General features: G+C 36.4%; 1 protein-coding gene and 1 long non-coding RNA gene across 3 annotated transcripts in view; one reads left to right on the top strand and one right to left on the bottom strand.

Annotated features, from left to right (window-relative positions):
* Positions 1-281: 281 nt before the first annotated feature.
* On the top strand, positions 282-18,076 carry LOC143709772 (uncharacterized). Its single transcript, XR_013194394.1, has 3 exons — positions 282-337; positions 14,819-14,868; positions 17,974-18,076. It is a non-coding gene; the product is annotated as an uncharacterized LOC143709772 (long non-coding RNA).
* cep131 (centrosomal protein 131) overlaps positions 1,379-18,079 on the bottom strand; it is a 30,764-nt gene continuing 14,063 nt past the window's right edge. The window contains exons 14-27 of one of the 2 annotated variants that reach the window (XM_077200376.1): positions 17,929-18,066; positions 17,640-17,765; positions 16,700-16,816; positions 16,279-16,308; positions 13,896-13,998; positions 13,062-13,263; positions 9,951-10,058; positions 9,072-9,189; positions 8,502-8,576; positions 7,453-7,595; positions 5,924-6,101; positions 4,727-4,923; positions 4,524-4,584; positions 1,379-4,415 (exon numbers count right to left, since the gene is read on the bottom strand). In XM_077200376.1, the coding sequence (XP_077056491.1) occupies positions 4,344-4,415; positions 4,524-4,584; positions 4,727-4,923; positions 5,924-6,101; positions 7,453-7,595; positions 8,502-8,576; positions 9,072-9,189; positions 9,951-10,058; positions 13,062-13,263; positions 13,896-13,998; positions 16,279-16,308; positions 16,700-16,816; positions 17,640-17,765; positions 17,929-18,066 (1,668 nt within the window). In that variant the 3' untranslated portion in view covers positions 1,379-4,343. The remainder of the gene's footprint in view (positions 4,416-4,523; positions 4,585-4,726; positions 4,924-5,923; positions 6,102-7,452; positions 7,596-8,501; positions 8,577-9,071; positions 9,190-9,950; positions 10,059-13,061; positions 13,264-13,895; positions 13,999-16,278; positions 16,309-16,699; positions 16,817-17,639; positions 17,766-17,928; positions 18,067-18,079) is intronic. The other variant, XM_077200375.1, reaches the window with a different exon arrangement.

Genomic DNA, 18,079 nt, shown 5'->3' with positions numbered 1-18,079 from the left:
TGTGCAAACGTGGGCATTCAGGCATCAAGGAACAGACATAAGGATGCATGCACCAGTGCAAAAACTACCCAAAAAACAACAACATGCAGTGACATGCTAAAGGCACCACATATTCAAAGTGCCTGATAGTTTGCTTTATCACAACTTACAGCTGACTCATTTACACACAAGGCAGTTATCATCACACCGGCTCACACAGCGGCCCCTCAGGGCGGCAAAAAAAGTCACATTAGAAGTAAATTTGCTGCATGCAACTTGTGGTTAGCAAGAAGCTGCAGATAACAAATGCAGTCCAAAATGGGAAACACCATATGAGGAAGCAAGAGGCAAAACAGGGGTAAGAGAAATGTGGGTCAGACTTTCCTGCAAATGGCTGTAACTCAGATTGACATTTACATTATTTATTTAGCAGACACTTGTACACAAAGTAACTTACAAATGACAAATCTGAAACGATTTGAACTGGGGAGAAAACAACATAAGAATAGTACAGCTCTAAAGCTGAAGTGAAAGTGGTAAGTTGAGATAAAATGCCTGTGAAGTTTTTTTGACAAAAGTTTGGTGTCAGTAAGACTTAATTCTTTTATTCAGCAAGGATGCATTAAATTGATAAAGTGATAGTAAAGATATTAGGAATGTTACAAAAGTTTCAGACAAATGGCGTTCTTATGAACTTCCTATTAAATCGAAGAATCCTTAAAAAATGCATCACAAAAATATTAAAGCAGCACAATGGTTTACAACTCTGACAATAAAACGTTTTTCTTGATCACCGAATAAGCATATTAGCATGATTTCTGAAGAATAGTGTTACACTTAAGACTATAATATGACTGCTGACTTTAAAAGACTTTCCAAACTTTTGAACGGTAGAGTATGTATATAAGGGAAAGTGCATATTATATGTCCCATAACTGATCACCAAAAAGTTTTTCCTTTCACATTCACTTGATCGTTTTAAATAGACGGCGGTGTGTCAAATTAACTTTTACAGGTATAAATATTCCTGAACTTTCATGAGGTCATGAAACTGCATGCACATTATAAACAAGAAAAATGATGACTAATGTTACTCGGAAGTGCAGAACAGAAGAAAAAGGACTTTTATGTGCAATTAAATTAGGTTAGTTTGGAAGTTCATTCCACCAATCATTGTGGAACAATTTGAAATCAACAGTTTCACACGAAACGAGCTTTAAATGTGAAGAAAAGAGCTGGTGGAAAGAGGAACATGCGACAGACCATTTCTGCAGGGGATAAAAAACAAGCAAAAAGCACCAGATCTGAATGCTCAGGGAGTGGACTGTGGAGAACGGGAGTGATTATGTAATTGCTGGCTATAGCCAGAGGGAAGGGGGAAAAAAAGAAGTCAAACTCATTTTCAAGATTTATTTTCATACAGACAAGATTTGTTACTTCACTGTACGAAAAAACAGCTATTAAACTCAATGATCATAATACAGCATGTGTGTAAAGGAATCAAATTAAGAGTTACATGTTAAAGGGCACATTTAATTTATTTAAAAACTCAGACATGCAAAAACAAACATTTTAAAAACACAAAGAGGGAGAGTAGTTTGAAGGTCGAAATTATCCAGACATTAATTAAGATAATAAAAGTAGTGTTTTTTCAGACCACAGTTACAAAAGGCCAGGAAAATGGCGACCGGCGCTTGGCTATTAAACACTAAACACAAAAGAATTGTTCATTGGCACGAGTGGGACTGACACGCACTGGCCATGCCAACCACGCTGCCATTCAAAGGCAGAAAGTCAGCCAAGGACCTGCATCTGCTTCTGACCTTCACCAAACGCATCTGAAACATTCTCAGAATGTTTTAACGCTTTGAACCTCACACTAGGGTCCGAATAAATTGCATCCAACTGACTTTGGATACACACATTTAAGTGAGATGTCAACAGGTGACTCATGAAATGATGCCTCAGAGAAATCTCAGTACCGTATTTATGCTTGAGCCACATGACAGAGCCTCCTGTATTCTGCGATGGGTCTGCAGTTTGAGCTAACAGAGTGTTCCCTCTCTTTCCTCAAATGAGACACCTGATCCACTCATTAAAGAACAGGAATGAGGCACCTTCCACTCTGACCTTTTCGATGCGTTTCCGTTGACTAAACAGCTCACAAATCAGTAAGAATCTGATAAAAATCCATCAAACAATGGTACAAGAAAGCATTGTCTAACATTGAACAACTTTCGATAAGCAATTTAATTTGCCTAAACTAACTTCCCTGACAAGGGTTGTGTTTTGTAGATAAAGAGAAGTTTTTAAATAGAAGTTCTCTTTTGAATACAAAAACCTAATGTTGCCCAATCGGAATAAACATCTGGGTTAAACATTCCCAAGATAATAGGCCAAACATTCACTGCTTTTCTGGACTGTGCCATTTTTATTGGCTCTAAATGTTTTAGATAAGTGGCTTCTAATAAAACCAAAAAGGAAGGGACCTTGAAGAAAGAAACAATGAGACTTGTGGTAGTTTTTAAGCACCAGCTCAACTCCCGCTGAATTGCATTCATCTCTGCTCCTCTCTTGGGTCGACCGCTTGGTATACATTGTAGAGAAAGAATGAAAGTGATTGGAGGATTGGCATTTACAGTAGTTGTGCTTGAAACCACAGAATGCATAACATGCATGCTATGTCTCCCCCCACTCAAAGTAATTTCGCCAAGAAAGAAGTGTTCCAGGATCAACATTACAACACAACTTGTGTTAGTAGAAGAACAACATTCCTGTAAATTAAAAACAAAATTTCCTGGTTTTCCACGACTGTGGGAACCGTTTGTTGATTCAGGAACGTCCTTCTAGGCAAATCACAGTCATCTTGTCCCATGACGTTCTGTCAAACCCAGCTCTGCTGGCCCAAATTATACTCTTACTTTTCTATCCATCTGATATTTGTATCTACCCAACTTGCAACATCCATCTCAACTCAACCTCATCCAGGTCTCTCACTTCAGTATCTGCAAAATTATCTGCACATACTGTATATGTTCCATGAGAGCCGCTAAATCTACTGTCAGTCCCTATCAATCTAAAGAGACCCTCCATACTTATCTTCTCCACTTACTGCTTTGCTGTCAACAAACCTTCGAAAATCTCTATCGCCTAGCTGTGCTGCCATCATTCACTGACATCCGAACCAGAACTGGGCTTCACTGAGGGCTCGTTGTGAGCATGTTTGGGTGTCCCGGGGGCGTCTGGGAAATCTCCTGTAATTTAGAGATAGCCTTGAGGGGGATCGGGACAAAAGGCATCTGTACGTAACAGACAAAAGGCAGGGGAGTGGGGATGTTTGTGTCAGTGGGGGGGATAGGCCTGTCCTCTTAAATGTGAAGAGTTAACTTCTGTGCTCAATAACAAAGCCTTTGCTCTTCCCAACTGCTCTTCTCCTGTCCAACTGTAATCTCCACCCATTCCCCTTATTCCAGTGCTGGAGAGAGACGGGAAGAGGGTATGGGGTTACAGAAACATCTGGAACAGTTTACTGTGAATGCCTTTGTGCCCAGCAAAAGGGGCTTTTACACTTTTTGGGTAATCTCACAAATGCATACAGATTTTACCCTCAAATCAAAATAATAAATGCTAGAAAAGCTATTTTTTAGGACCATTTTGCAGTGACAATTTCCATGACAATCAATGACATTTTGTTTTACTTTAGAGGGTTTTGCAATTCCCATTAATCTCGATTGTGATTCTCATCAGATTTCCATTTTTACTATATTATAATAGAATGACTATAATACAAGCATAAATTAGTTATAAAAATACCATGTTGTATAAATACTTTACAACTTAAATAATATATTGTTTTGAAACAGTTTTTTTTTTTTGCTTAATGAGCTTAATTTTTTTTACGAAAATAAACAAATTTGTTATTTATATATTTTGATTCTGAGGTGAAATGTGCATGAGTTGTAAGATTCAACAACATAATAGATCTAAACTCTAGTGTGAAAATGTTTTTTTTCCTCTGAGTTCATTTGTCCGGCTGTGTGAAACCAGTGGCTGAAAGGAATCTGTAATTTGGTCATATCCGTGCAAGAGAGACCCACAAAAGCCTCTCCTGGAATCTCGGAGAAGATTAAATTCCTCTCCTATTTCTTGCCTTGTTCCCATGGGAATGCCAAAAGCCGCCTTTCTGGATGTGAAATCTGGTGGAACCAAAATGTCCACCTAGAATCTATCAATTCATCCAAACAAGCAAAAAAAAGAAAGAAAAAACAAATAAAGAGAGGTGGACGTTTCTTTGTACAGGAGGACGGTATAACAGAAGGGATGGGGTTATGGTGGTGGGAGGGCTCAATGCTCTAACTTGTCAATCATTTCCCTAACAGCTGTTTTCTCTGCTGTTCCAGCAAAGACTCAAGATGGTCTGCTCTCTTCACCGCAGCCTTAAAGACAGAGGAAAAGACAAGTTAGTTGTAAATCAAAATGTATGCACAACAAGCATTGCATTTACTGCAAAGCAAATACATTGAATCAAATGTGTTGCGATATACCTCATGCTGCTTCCGCAAGTTATTAACAGTCTCTTCCTTCTTCAAAATAGCTGACTTTACTCTATTAAAAGAAGAGAGAACCATTTTTATTGGGGATGAGAACACAACCTTAATTAAAACATAGTAAAACACCTCATCTGCAGGTTTAAAGCTAATCATATCAACGACAAGGCATTAAAGTAAAAATACTCTTTGCCTCTGACCTCTGATGCACTTCCGCAAGCTCCTCTTCTTTCTCTCTGCTCACTCGCTCCACCTCTAAGCGGAGTCGTGCTTTGGCTTCAGAGATTTCCATCTTCATCCTCCTATTCTCTTCCTCTGTTTCTACAAGGCGCTCTGCAAACTCTTGTCTGATCACTTCTGCTAGGCTGCGGCGCTCATCTGACAACTTATCACGAGCCTGTAGCCATTCCATGAAAAGAGACAGAACCAAAGCATGAGGAGAGTAGTTGATTGAAAACACAGCAAAACAAAACACAACACAACACTTACTGATGCCTAGAATTCCAAGACATTTAATTCCAAAATAAATATGCAAATAAAACAGTTTAAAAAGTATTGAAATCGGCTACATTTATTTTATGAAATTATAATAATGTTGGTGTCAAATATGACTCGGACATTTCTTGGCAGTTCTGTGACATTCTCCGCTGTAGTTAAAGTGTGAAGCAACTGTGAAGCAACTGGCCTTGTGTGTCATGTGCAAACTCGGATCCTGGACATCTTATCTAATCACAATTGGTAATCTATTTTCAGTCGTTTCACACATGTGCATTTACAGTTTGGTGAAACATTAAATAGAAAGTGTCAAAAGTCATCCAGGTAATAACACTTTTAGAGAAACCATTTGCCCAGTTTTTTACCTGAATGAATTTTTATCACTGAATCCGTCTGAGTACTTCCTGCCTTACTAAACTCAAGTTATTATTTTAAGTCCAACTCGAAATAACTGAGAATTGTGTTATGTGAATTTAGAGCTTGTGAAACTTAGTGCTTTCACACTAGCACTTTAGGTGCGCTCTGGAGTTCGATTGACGTCAGGGTTCGATTCGTTTGGATGATGTGAGCAAAATATAAAATATAAAAGTGGGCAACACAATACATTTTGCCGCCAAACTCAGGTTCGGACAAGGAAATAGAACCAAGTGTGAGAGTACCCTTACATTTGTCTGATTACTTAATACAGTGGAATTAAAAGTACTGACCGTTTTTGTTTATAACTGGGACCAATTATCGCTAATAAAATTGTTAGGGAGCCTGAATCGTTATGTGATCAATGGAATCCTTATGATTCCCATCTCTACCAAGAAATCTACAATGGAGTCTGTTAGATTTATAAGTCACCTATTAACTATAATGAGCGAGGACAAACAAGGCAGCGTCCCCATGACAGCGGTTACCTGGGTGAGGTCGCTTATCTCTTGCTCTCGTTGGCGTAACAGTGACTGCAGTCGGAGGAGCTCTGCCTCCATCTCACTGTGTTTCTCTCTCATCTCTTGCTGTTTCTGCAGTGCCGCCCGCTCTGAACGCTCCAGATCTCTGATCTCGGCCTCGTATTTCTCCCTCACGCGCTTTATCCTGCACACACCATACACATTTACATTCAGGTTGTAAAAACCCCAGTTCTTCTGTCATATATGTTAAATGGATGGGCTTCAGTGACTTAAATGTAAATGGCCACATGTCCTAAATTCAAATTATCCAGGAAGTGAAAAATGTGGCCCACAAGGATATTGTTTTATTCAAAACCCTGCTGAAAAAATATCAGCATATGAGCTAAATGTTATTTTTTTTCGAATGTGAAATTTGAAATCAATCACACGAACATTTTTTATTTTTTTAATTTAAACTCATGATGAACAGTATGGCTGCACTAGTCAGCAGGGAAATTTGTAGCACATACCAAGTCTTAAAGGGTTATTAGTTCACCCAAAAATGAAAATTATGTCATTAATGACTCACCCTCATGTCGTTCCAAGCCCGTAAGACCTCCGTTCATCTTCGGAACACAGTTTAAGATATTTTAGATTCAGTCCGAGAACTTCTTGTCCCTCCATTGAAAATCTATGTATGGTATACTGTCCTTGTCCAGAAATGCAATAAAGACATCATCAAAGTAGTCCATGTGACCTCAGGGGGTTAGTTAGAATTTTTTGAAGCATCGAAAATACATTTTGTTCCAAAAATAACAAAAACGACGACTTTATTCAGCATTGTATTCTCTTCCGGTTCTGTTGTGGATCCGCTTTCATGAGTCCGCTGACGTAAGACGAGCTGACGTGTTATCTAGTGCGCCCGAGCTTCGTTTACAGTCTGAGGGAGACGCACGCTGGAAACAAAACAATCTTCACAAACATGTCTAAGGATTTCCACACAGGGGAAGACTTGCATTTTTTTTAACCAGACATATTTATTTGAACCCGAATACACGGACGCACAAGATAACACGTCAGCAGCGTCTTACGTCAGCAGCGTCACTGGCCTCGTGAACGCGGATTGACAACAGAACCGGAAGAGAATACAATACAGAATAAAGTCATCGTTTTTGTTATTTTTGGAACAAAATGTATTTTCGATGCTTCAAAAAATTCTAACTAACCCCCTGAGGTCACGTATATGGTATACTGTCTGGACAAGGACAGTATACCATACATAGATTTTCAATGGAGGGACAAAAAGCTCTCGGACTGAATCTAAAATATCTTAAACTGTGTTATGAAGATGAACGGAGGTCTTACGGGCTTGGAACGACATGAGGGCGAGTCATTAATGACATAATTTTCATTTTTGGGTGAACTAACCCTTTAAGTCTTACCACCAGTGGAAATAAACTGATGTAGAATTGCATGTGGGCAAAACTGTAACATCCTGTGCTATCCAGCTCTCCACAGACACACAAGTTCACATAAACAGAAAGGTGGAAACACACCGGTTTTCAGCCGCTCTCTCACACTCCTCTCTTGCCCCTCTGGTCTCCTCCTCTAGTCTCTGAATGGCCAGCTCAATCTCTTTGTCTCTCCCTCGACGCACTTCCTCTTTAAGCTCCCTCTCTCTGCTCAGCAGCCACGCTTCCTGTGAGAGGAAACACCATGTTTTGAGAAGACCTTAGAGACTTTGTAACCTTACACACACTTACAGTTTTAAAACCTCTTTGACTTTGTTAATACAGAGATGGTATGGTTGGTATCAGGGATTGGTAAACACACTAAACCCGAAAAAGTACACCATAGCAAACTACTTTGTTATCACCTTTAATTCTTGGGACAGGTGGATTATTACTAGCCCCAACTAGTCCAAATAGCCTATTAGGGGTACACAGAGGTTAGCCAATCAGGTCATTTGCATTTGCTATGAAATTCTGACTGGTTTAGAGCAATAAAACTTAATGCACTGTAAGTCTGTAAAATGTTTACCATTACTGTAAAATTATAACCATTTAAAATAATTGTTTTATATCATGTTTTCAAATGTAATTTATTCAAATTTTCTGCATCATTACTCCAGTCTTCAGTGTCACATGATCTTTCAGAAATCAGTCTAATATGCTGATTTGCCACTCAAGGAACATTTATTATTTTTCATCAATGTTGAAAACAGTTGTGCTGCGTAATATTTTGTGGATACATTTTTTTTCAGGATTCTTTGATGAAAAATAGAAAAAAAATAGAACAGCATTTATTTGAAACAGAAATATTTTGTAACAATAAATGTCTTTACTGTCACTTTTGATCAGTTGAAAGCATCCTTGCTGAATAAAAGTATAATTTCCTAAAAAAAAATGATACTGCCCCCCAATTTTTTAAATGTAGTGAAAAATGAATCCTACAAAATTATTAGCATTGATGATAACGCTGAAAGCCAAGAACAAGTTCTAAACATATGCATACAATTGCGTCTTACTCTGTAAACATGTAAATAAGTGTAGTGCAAGATAAAATATATAAACTCATTTCAAAACATGTATATATAAACACACACCTCTTTTTTCATATAATTTTCTTCCCACGTCTGTTTCTCAATTTCGAGCCTTTCCTTCAGGGCTTTAACTTCAACCTAATGAAAAATACAGACAAAAACAAAATGAAATCCAACATTCTATATGTGCTTTCTTGTGACCTCTGCAAACATTGCACCATCAAACACAAGACAGGTCATTTAAGTTCTGGTCTAAAAGTCTCAGGCAAAAAAACAGACTGAGGTTAGACAAGGAATGATTTACAGAGGGCAGGAGATGTGTGACATCATTAATCAAAAGACATTTCCTGAGAATGTTAAAGCTGTATTAATAATACATGGTATCAATAATACTGAAGGTTGGATTTACTGCTAGCTTCCTTTTGTTGTTCATTGTTCTTACATTTTTTTGGTACAACTCACAAGAAAGTATCAGTTATACACACAGCACTGTAACCAAAGCATATGGCTGGTAGCAGCATCTGATGTTACAATTTCTGATTGCTAAACACCTTCTTTTGTGTTCGATGCAAGAAAGAACAGGCAGAGTCAAATGATGTCGTGTGGACTAACATGACTATATGTGAGTGTTACCTGGTGACGTCTCTCCTGCTCATCTCTGCTTTTCTCCAGTTCTTCTCTTAACGCTCTTCCTGCCAATGAGCTGTTGTCTTCCAACTGCTTCCTTAAGTCTTCCAGCTCAGTGTGCTGCCTATATCACACACACATTCACATTTAGTTTTAACTTAACTTGAATGTTTCATCTCTTCCCTCTCTTTTGGAAAGCAACTGTAAAAAAAATATGGTAACACTTTACTTAAAGCCTTTATTTATAATGCATTATAAAGGTAATCATAATATACATTATGTAATAATGCATTATATCTTTTCATAAATAATTGTAACCGAAGTTAAAATGCATTATATTATTTGCAGATCCCTTGTTGCATCTGAAATGTGTTGTTTGCCATGTGTTTTAATGCTTTACACTTTATAAAGGTGTATTCAGTGAATAGATAAGTATTAAAATGCATTATAACTGTGGTTACAATTATTCATGAGACCATACAAATCAACATAATTAAGGCATTATTGAACCATTAAAAAGACTTTTAGAATGCATGATATATAAAGGTACTTGAGAAGCTAAATAATTATGTTTTATGTAATACACTTATTTTGTTTTATGTAATATATCTTATATTTCTTACGCCATTGGAATTTTTCTTGTTTTAATTTTCATGATTTTTTAATAAAAAGGAAAAATAAACAAGACTCAAGATGCATTCTCTGAAAATAATTTTCTTTTTTCTTTAACAAAAATCAACCATCCCAACAAGGAAAAGTATTGAAGTTTCTTAGTTATTTCGTAATTATTATGACAATTCCTAGCTAGCAACATTTGGCACTCAATGGTTCAGCCAGATAAACAGGGTCCTGGTCATGTGACCTTAAACATCCTTTAAACCTGACCTGACTGCTAGCTGTGTGATTCGCTCCTTCTCCTCTGACACTTCCTTATACAGGCGCCTCCTCTGCTGCTGCAGCGCGTTCTCCTCTTCCTGCAGCTGTTTCTCAAACCTGAGACACAAACACACATTCATTTACTCAGTTGTGTTGTCATAATTCAATGCAGGTGAAATGAAGACTTCATCTTTGTTTTACGTATATACAAGGATCTGAGGGATGAATTTAGCTGTGCCAATTATTCACACCTAAGGAAAACTCTGGTTTAATTTAGAGGCATGTTTAATATTGGGATAATCAGTGAATTCTGAATAATTTATTGCCATTGTGAGAATGACATGTAATAATGTAATCAATAAAAAAGTAACTTTAATCTAATTGCGAGTATTTTAAAAATTTAATATAATCTAATTGTAAGTACTTGATTAGGAATCTGATTACATAATCCAAATTACATGTAATCAGTTACTACCCAGCACTGTATATATCGTGTATATATTTTTAATCAAATAAACGCAGCCTTGGTGAACCCTTGTGCATCCTTATGGACATTTTTGTCCTTTTCAGTTTTGTTTTTTTGATAACTTTGTCTGTGTTAATGCTAACTGCATGAAATTTGCTACAGGTGTGTATTTTTATTGGAATTTTAATATTTCACCTTCATTTCCTTTAAAAAATCTATTTTGCACTAGGTACAAAAAATACTCCCACTCAGCGCCTTTTGGACAAAAATGTCCCCATTGAAACCCATTAAAACTGCGATTTTTAATCCCAGTGCCATTCAACTATAAAATGATGCAATCTTTCTTAACAGGCTTTCATTCTGTTGGCAAGGCTTCAAAATTTACATTTTTACTATTTTTTATCAGATTGTGCCATTTTTTCAGGTTTGGCATATAAAGCAAATGATCACTTTATTGTTGTTTTCTGCTGTTTTCGGCTTATGCATATTATAGAGCCAATTAGATAAATTATGAAGCTATAATTGTGTGGGTGTGTTGGTATGGATGTCAGAGTGTGGTTTGTATGTGTGTACTGAAAGTTTTAGGTGTGTGTGTGGGTTTTCTTTCTTTCAGTTTGAAAGAAAGAAATTATATTGTACTGGAAATCACAAATCCCACCACATGTAAATGAGTCATACCCTTGGCAGAGTCACAGATCCTGCCATGTGAAAACTGAAAAGGTCAAAAAGTTACTGAGCTTTGAGGATTTTTTTCATTCAAACACATTTCTTATTACTTGCTTGCACCTTTTCATTTGTTATTGTTTTTTTACAAAGATAAAAGGTGAGCTTGACTTTGATGTAGAAGTTTAGAAGCTCCACAACACATTGTTTTTGTTTTCACCGAGAAAATGGTGATTGTTTTGTCTGGAAGATTTTCGTTGACACAAGTGCTCTCACAGCCAAACCTATAACATATCCAAGGTTGTAATATTTAAAGGAAAAAAAATCTGCTTAGCATTTAGTATATGGAATATTTTTATTATTATTATAATTTTTATAAAAAAAACAAGTGGCATTATGTAAAGAAACCAGCGTTTAAAGGGTTAAAATTCTGAAAATTAATGACTGTTTGGTAATTATGATTAGAACTGATGCTAGTAAAAAATCTAAGCCAGTGAAAGTGTAAAAAAATATTAATCTATAATATTTTTATGACACTTTTTTGACATGGACATTTTTGTCCTTTATGGGCCTGAGTGGTAGTTTTGTTTTTTATCTGATACTGCATAAAAAATATGATTGCATCAAAATTAATATTGTTGTTAATTATTGACATATCCAAGGCTGTAATATTTAAAGAAAAAAAATCCTGCTTAGAATTTAGTATATAGAAAATTATTATTATTATTCTAATTTTTATAAACATCAACAGTGGCATTATGTAAAGAAACCGACGTTTAAAGGGTTAAAATTCTGAAAATTAATGACTGTTTGGTAATTATGATTAGAACTGATGCTAGTAAAAAATCTAAGTCAGTGAAAGTGTAAAAAAATATTAATCTATAATATTTTTATGACACTTTTTTGACATGGACATTTTTGTCCTTTATGGGCCTGAGTGGTAGCTTTTTTTTAAATCTGATACTGCATAAAAAATATTAATGCATCAAAATTAATGTTGTTTTTAATGATTGACATATCCAAGGCTGTAATAATCAAAGAAAAAAAATTCTGCTTAGCATTTAGTAAATTGAAAATAATTACTATTTTTCTTTTTTTCATAAAAAAACAACAGTGGCATTATGTAAACAAACCCACATTTTAAGGGTTAAAATTCTGAAAATGAATGAATGTTTGGTCATTATGATTAAAGCTGATGCTGGTTAAAAAAATGATGTCAGTGAAAGTGGAAAAAAATATAAATCTATAATATTTTTATGACAGTTTTTGGATACGGACATTTTTGTCCTCTATGTACCTATGTGTAACTTTTTTTAATTGATGCACAAGGGTTAACAACCCCAATTTTTTGAACGCTATCCAAAACTCTATTTCAGTCTGATCTTCACACAAAGCTATCATGTGGCTTCAGCATCATATGGGCCATGTTTATGGTGCTTTTATTGTATTTATATTTCTTTTAAGGAGGTTGACAGATGTGGTAGTTATGAATTGCTGTTGTAGAGAAAGAGCTGCATGAGTAGTGTTTGACAGACGTTCGAGCATGAAATAAAATGATCTTTGTAGCAAATCTTGGTTCACAATAAACCAAAGGTTATTGGTAATTTAAAAAAGAGATAAGGCCTTTGAAATGTCCTACTTCATCATCCTGTTTTAAAAGGAAATACATAAACACAGGAAAGAAAACTACAAATTTAAAGAACAGCAGGGTTAGTCTGAAATAATTATAATTAGCTTTATATAAAGACAGCAGACTCTATACTCTTTATTCTTATAACTAAGTAAATGTGTGTGTGTGCGCGTGTGTTGAAAAGCTGTATTTAGCTTTGAGATCACGTCTAGCCAGTTTCCTCTGTCGCACTTTCCAGGCAACTTTGAGTGCGTTTGTGTTTTCTAACATCTGTGAACACATCGTCTTGGCTGCCCATCTCTGTCACTGGTTTTGATCTCTGATGAACAGATGTGCACGGGACACATTTGAGTGTGTGTACCTTTGCTTAGCCACTTCTCTCTCTCTCTGGCACTGTTCATCTCTTTCTCTCTCCAACTGCTGTCGTAACTCCTCGCTCTGCCTGACGTAGCGCTTAGCGGCCCTCTCGTCTGCCTGAAGCAGCTCTGCCTCGTGAAGAACTCTCAGTTTCTTCAGCTCCTGCTTGTGTTTGGAGATCAGCTTCTGAATCTCTGGCTCCAAACCTGGAAGAGACAGTTATCAAACATTATAAAGAACTAACATAAATATTTGCAGTATTGCATTAAAATAACCATGGGATTTCCAACAGAATTTAAAGGAGGAAAATAATAAAACATCACACTATTTGCTGATGCAGTGTTTGAATTACAATGGGACACATTGAAAATCTGGGATTTATGATGTCACATTATTTTTCAGTTAAAAAGTTTAACTCTAATTGCGTACTCAACTTGCAGAAAGGTAATATATTCAGTATGTTTGTGTGTGTGTGTGTGTATATACAAACATACTGAATATATTAAAATCAAAATGGCTGTTAGATGAGTGATATGCAGTTTGATCAGCTTGAAAGTACATAGGACATAGTCTCATTATTATGTCAGCAATTAAAAAACAGTTTGCTCTCTCTTTAAACCAAGTTAAGCAAGTTAAAGGTAATTATAGAATGTGAATAAATTATTCACAGGTGTGTCATATATCAGCTATTTTACTTATGCCTTTAGGGCACAGAGACAAACCATAAACGTGACACATTTTGGCAGAAACGTGCAGACTGGGCTGAAATGGATACTGTTGAAGCATCTGGTGATGTGGCACTGGTACAGACAGACACTTGTTGTCAAACTCTGCTGACCTTTCACAGTGATCTCCTTGATCTTTTTGGTCTTCTCATCGATCCATTTCTCTCGCCGGATCTTTTCTGTGGCACTCATTAACTCTTTTAGCTTCTTAATCTCCTGTGTGGTGGAAGAGAGGGATAGAAGAATGGTTAAACAGAAAGAGAAAACATCACCAGCACCAGAAAAAGCGCAAATGAATGGGAAAGACTGCGACATCTTGAGACAGGCTCTTTTAAAATAATAATTTCAACTTGACAGGGTGCATCAACAACAAGACGCTGAGTGATTAACTCCCGCCAAGCCAGTCGCGATGAAAATAAAATAGTCTGCACGCTTATTACGATAACTACGATCATCTGCGGGCAGCACTAAAGGATGGGCTTTGAGGCATTTTCGTTTTATCGAGTCTTCAGCAATACTCGATTTTCAATCAAATAACACCAAAGCCTGTCATTTTCTACTTACTGACCCCAAACTTTTGAACAGTAGAGTAGATCCCCGAACATCCTGACATCCACTTTAGCCCTGCATTTATAAAAGTTCATGAGAGAAGTAGTGATGACTGATTTGTTAAATTGTTTAAATGTTCTTTGTGAACTGGATCAATTTAGTCAATAAAAAGATCCACAAAGAATAATTATCTCATGAATCGGACATCACTACTTCTCTCATTGATGTGCCAAGGTAACCATAGCCGATGTTTGAAGATTTCAGTGTATTACAACTTACATTTGTTTTATTTTCTCACCCAAAGCTATCATATGACTTTAGAAGTCTTAAAATACTGCCATATGGATCACTTTTAAAATACTTTTGTCTTTTAAAAGCTCAATTCCTTCCACATTCACTGTAACTGTATTAAAGAGAGTGACCAGCAAATTATTCAAATTATTTTTATATTTGAAAAACATCAAATTATGATTATTTCTTCTTTTAGTGGTCCATGGGGAAAATAAGAAACTCATACAAGTTTGGAACTACATGACGGTGAGTAACTGATAACACAGAATACTCATTTATTGGATGAGAACTAAAATGATAACAATGGGGATGTTCTCATTTACTACTGCATTTAAAAAGAAACTAAACAACTGAAGTCAGGTTTATACATCAACCATTGGTGGGTTGCATACACCGCTTAAACCAGTCATAAGTGTAAATAAACACATTTTTCTCTTTAAAGGGACATTGCGTAGAAATTTCTCCCATCTAGCGGTGAAATTGTATTTTGAATTCAAACGAATTGTGCTTTCCAGCGCCTCGCATTTTTCAAATGCGCGTTGCATCTACAGTAGCTGTTATGTGCCAAAAAGCTATGACAGGATGTATTCTAATAGCACTTCGCCGAAACGAACGAAAACGCGTTGTGGAAACGCGTTGGCCTAGTACTTTTCGTCCCTCTCTGCTATTATAGTTTTTCGAAATGGCGGAACGACATGGAAGCCTCTGTGGACCTACCCGTCACATGTATATAAAGATAATAAATTCTTCGTGTATAAGGATAAGTCAGATCATTGGCGGAGGTATTTGTACACCATTGAGGACATGTTTATAGATAATAAAATACCTAAAAAACTACACATTGTCCCTTTAAGACTAGCCATAACTTCATAAAGTAATTTACATTGGTCTAATTTGAATTTGATTTAAATTAGACAGATTACCCTTGGCTAACTGCTTGTTGGTCAGACTAGTTCTTAAGACAGTCTTCACATGATGGTTGTGTTTATACAACAGGCCACTCATGTTACAGTTTTTATAATGTTATAATTTGTTCTGTGCATCTTTCCATGTTGTTGGGGATTCACTAGAGCAATGGAACAGAATGATGAATAATGAATGAATGAATGGAACATGAAAATAAAAGTACTACACTTCTGTGTAACAATTAATTACATTAAATGTGCAGTCAACATTTCTGTTTGGCTATTTCTGTATTTTGTTTGTGAATACATGACACATCAATATAACAAGTGCCAAAGCAATGAAAACTCTAAATAACACTGATGGTATCACACACCAAATTAGCATCGAAATCGAAATTCCACTCATTCTGGAAATATTTAACCAATTATATGCAGCCACTTACACAGCACAGTGATGTGTTTATTACAGACTGAAAACAAGACATTGCAGAGGGTTATGACAATGGCAATGCAGCTCTAATTTAGCATTTCTTTTATACAAAATCAAAGCCTAAAACTGAAAATAAACACGGTATGTTTACTGCCTTACAAGAACTGCTGGTTCCTTGAAGTTTAAAAAAAGATTGCAAGGTTAATGGCTCCAAGCAAAAGGAAGCTGTCTCTGTAAGTCATCGTTGGGAGATGAATAAAAGAATGGAAATGACAGAATAATGGAGTGATGAGGGGTTAGAGAGAGAAAAACTAGAGTTACCTCGCACATGGGACCCAGAATTTGCCACACCTACGGGCAGACGGAAGGACAGATAAAAAGAGAAACGCACAACAAATGCAGAAAGAGAAACAGTTAGCAGTGGCAAAAGCAACACAGCAAGCGGACATGCATTTGATGGTGTGCACAGGTTAATACAAAAATACTCAAGATGTGTGCAGAAACACAGCTAATGACAGCAGCAGAGAAAACCACAAACCAAAGTGAAAATAAGAAATGTAGAAACCAGCACACGTTTGAGCCCGAGGCACTACAAGATCTACAATACAATTGAACAGGCAGTTAAAGTTCGATCGCCCCCTCGTGGCTAAAGCTGATGCAAAAATTGCTCAGACCCTGAGGCACCTCCTCTGCAGCAGGTCCTGATAGGATCACTGCACCACTTCATTAAAACTCAACTCACCAGCTCATGTTGCTCCTGCATCTGAGCGATCTTCTTAGTGTATTTCTGGTCCACCTGCTTGAGTTCTCCAACTACTTCCTCACACTTTTCACTCAGGGCCTTTTTATCATCAATCAGCTGAAAGAAAGAATGAGAGAGAGACACACACACACACACACACACACACACACACACACACACACACACACACACACACACACACACATTAATACACATTAATGATTTTATTTGATCAAAAATACAGTAAAACAGTGATATTATATAAAACAGAAATATTATTACAATTTAAAATCAAAATTTGAAATCAACAAAAAACTATTTTATAATATAACTGTGACGACAAAGTCATTTTTTCTACAGCATTACTGTTACATGATCCTTCAGAAATCATTCTAATATGCTGATTTGCAGTTTAAGAAACATTTCTTATTATTATCAATGTGGACCAGTTGTGCTTCTTAATATTTTTGGAAACGGTGGTAAAAAAAATAACTCAGGATTCTTTGATGAATAGCTCCGATCCTTTGTGATGTTAGAAATGTCTTTACTATAATTTCTGAACAATTTAATGCATCCTTGTTGAATAAAAGTATTAATTTCTTTAAAAAAAATACCCTTATGAACATTTGTAAATTTACAAATAGCATATATATATATTTTTTAATTATGACATTATTTTCATGACAACTAAGCATCTGTTTCCTCCTGATCCCTTCTACTGTAATCCATCCAAATAATTGATTCTAGATTTTGTTTGCTTGTTTTTGTAATTCTCACTATTCTCAATGATGATTACTGTAAAACAATGATTAGGGAAGGGAAGTTTGTAAAGACAAATTTGATGATTGATGAAAGTTGCTGAACAGACTGAACAGATGCTGTATAGAGGCTATTGTCTTGTCTTTAAATGTCTTGGTGTCTCTATGCTTGAGATTAATACCTGGTCTATAAATGTCAGGTGTCTCTGTATCGTAGCTTCATACTGCTGTTTCTGTAACTGGAACGTATGATTGAGCTCTTTCTCTGTCTCCTTCACATGCCGGATCGTCAGCTCCCTCTGCTGGGCCTAAAGACACACATTCATATTTACAAATTAGTCTCAGGCAGTACTATTTACAGATCTGCAGTTGTATATTTCACGTAAACATAGGTAAAAGTCATCTGACGTTGTGCAGAGTATTCTGAAACATACAAATGATAATATATGCATATGTATGCGTTTGTTTTACCAGCGCTGTTTGTAGCATATTGACGGTGCGTTTTTTCTCATCCAGCTCCAGTTTGAGTCTCATCATCGAGCCGGTGACCTCAGCAGCTGTGGCCGAGGCTTGTTCCACAACTGCTAGATCTTCCTCTGACAACACCACCTACACACACGAA

Source organism: Siphateles boraxobius, unplaced genomic scaffold (genome assembly GCF_051911475.1).
Source record: "Siphateles boraxobius isolate OS27281-9 unplaced genomic scaffold, OSU_SipBor_1 46, whole genome shotgun sequence".
In the NCBI taxonomy this organism is placed as follows: domain Eukaryota; kingdom Metazoa; phylum Chordata; class Actinopteri; order Cypriniformes; family Leuciscidae; genus Siphateles; species Siphateles boraxobius.
The sequence above is the reverse complement of the archived record's forward strand: the minus strand, read 5'-3'. Positions and strand labels throughout refer to the sequence as shown.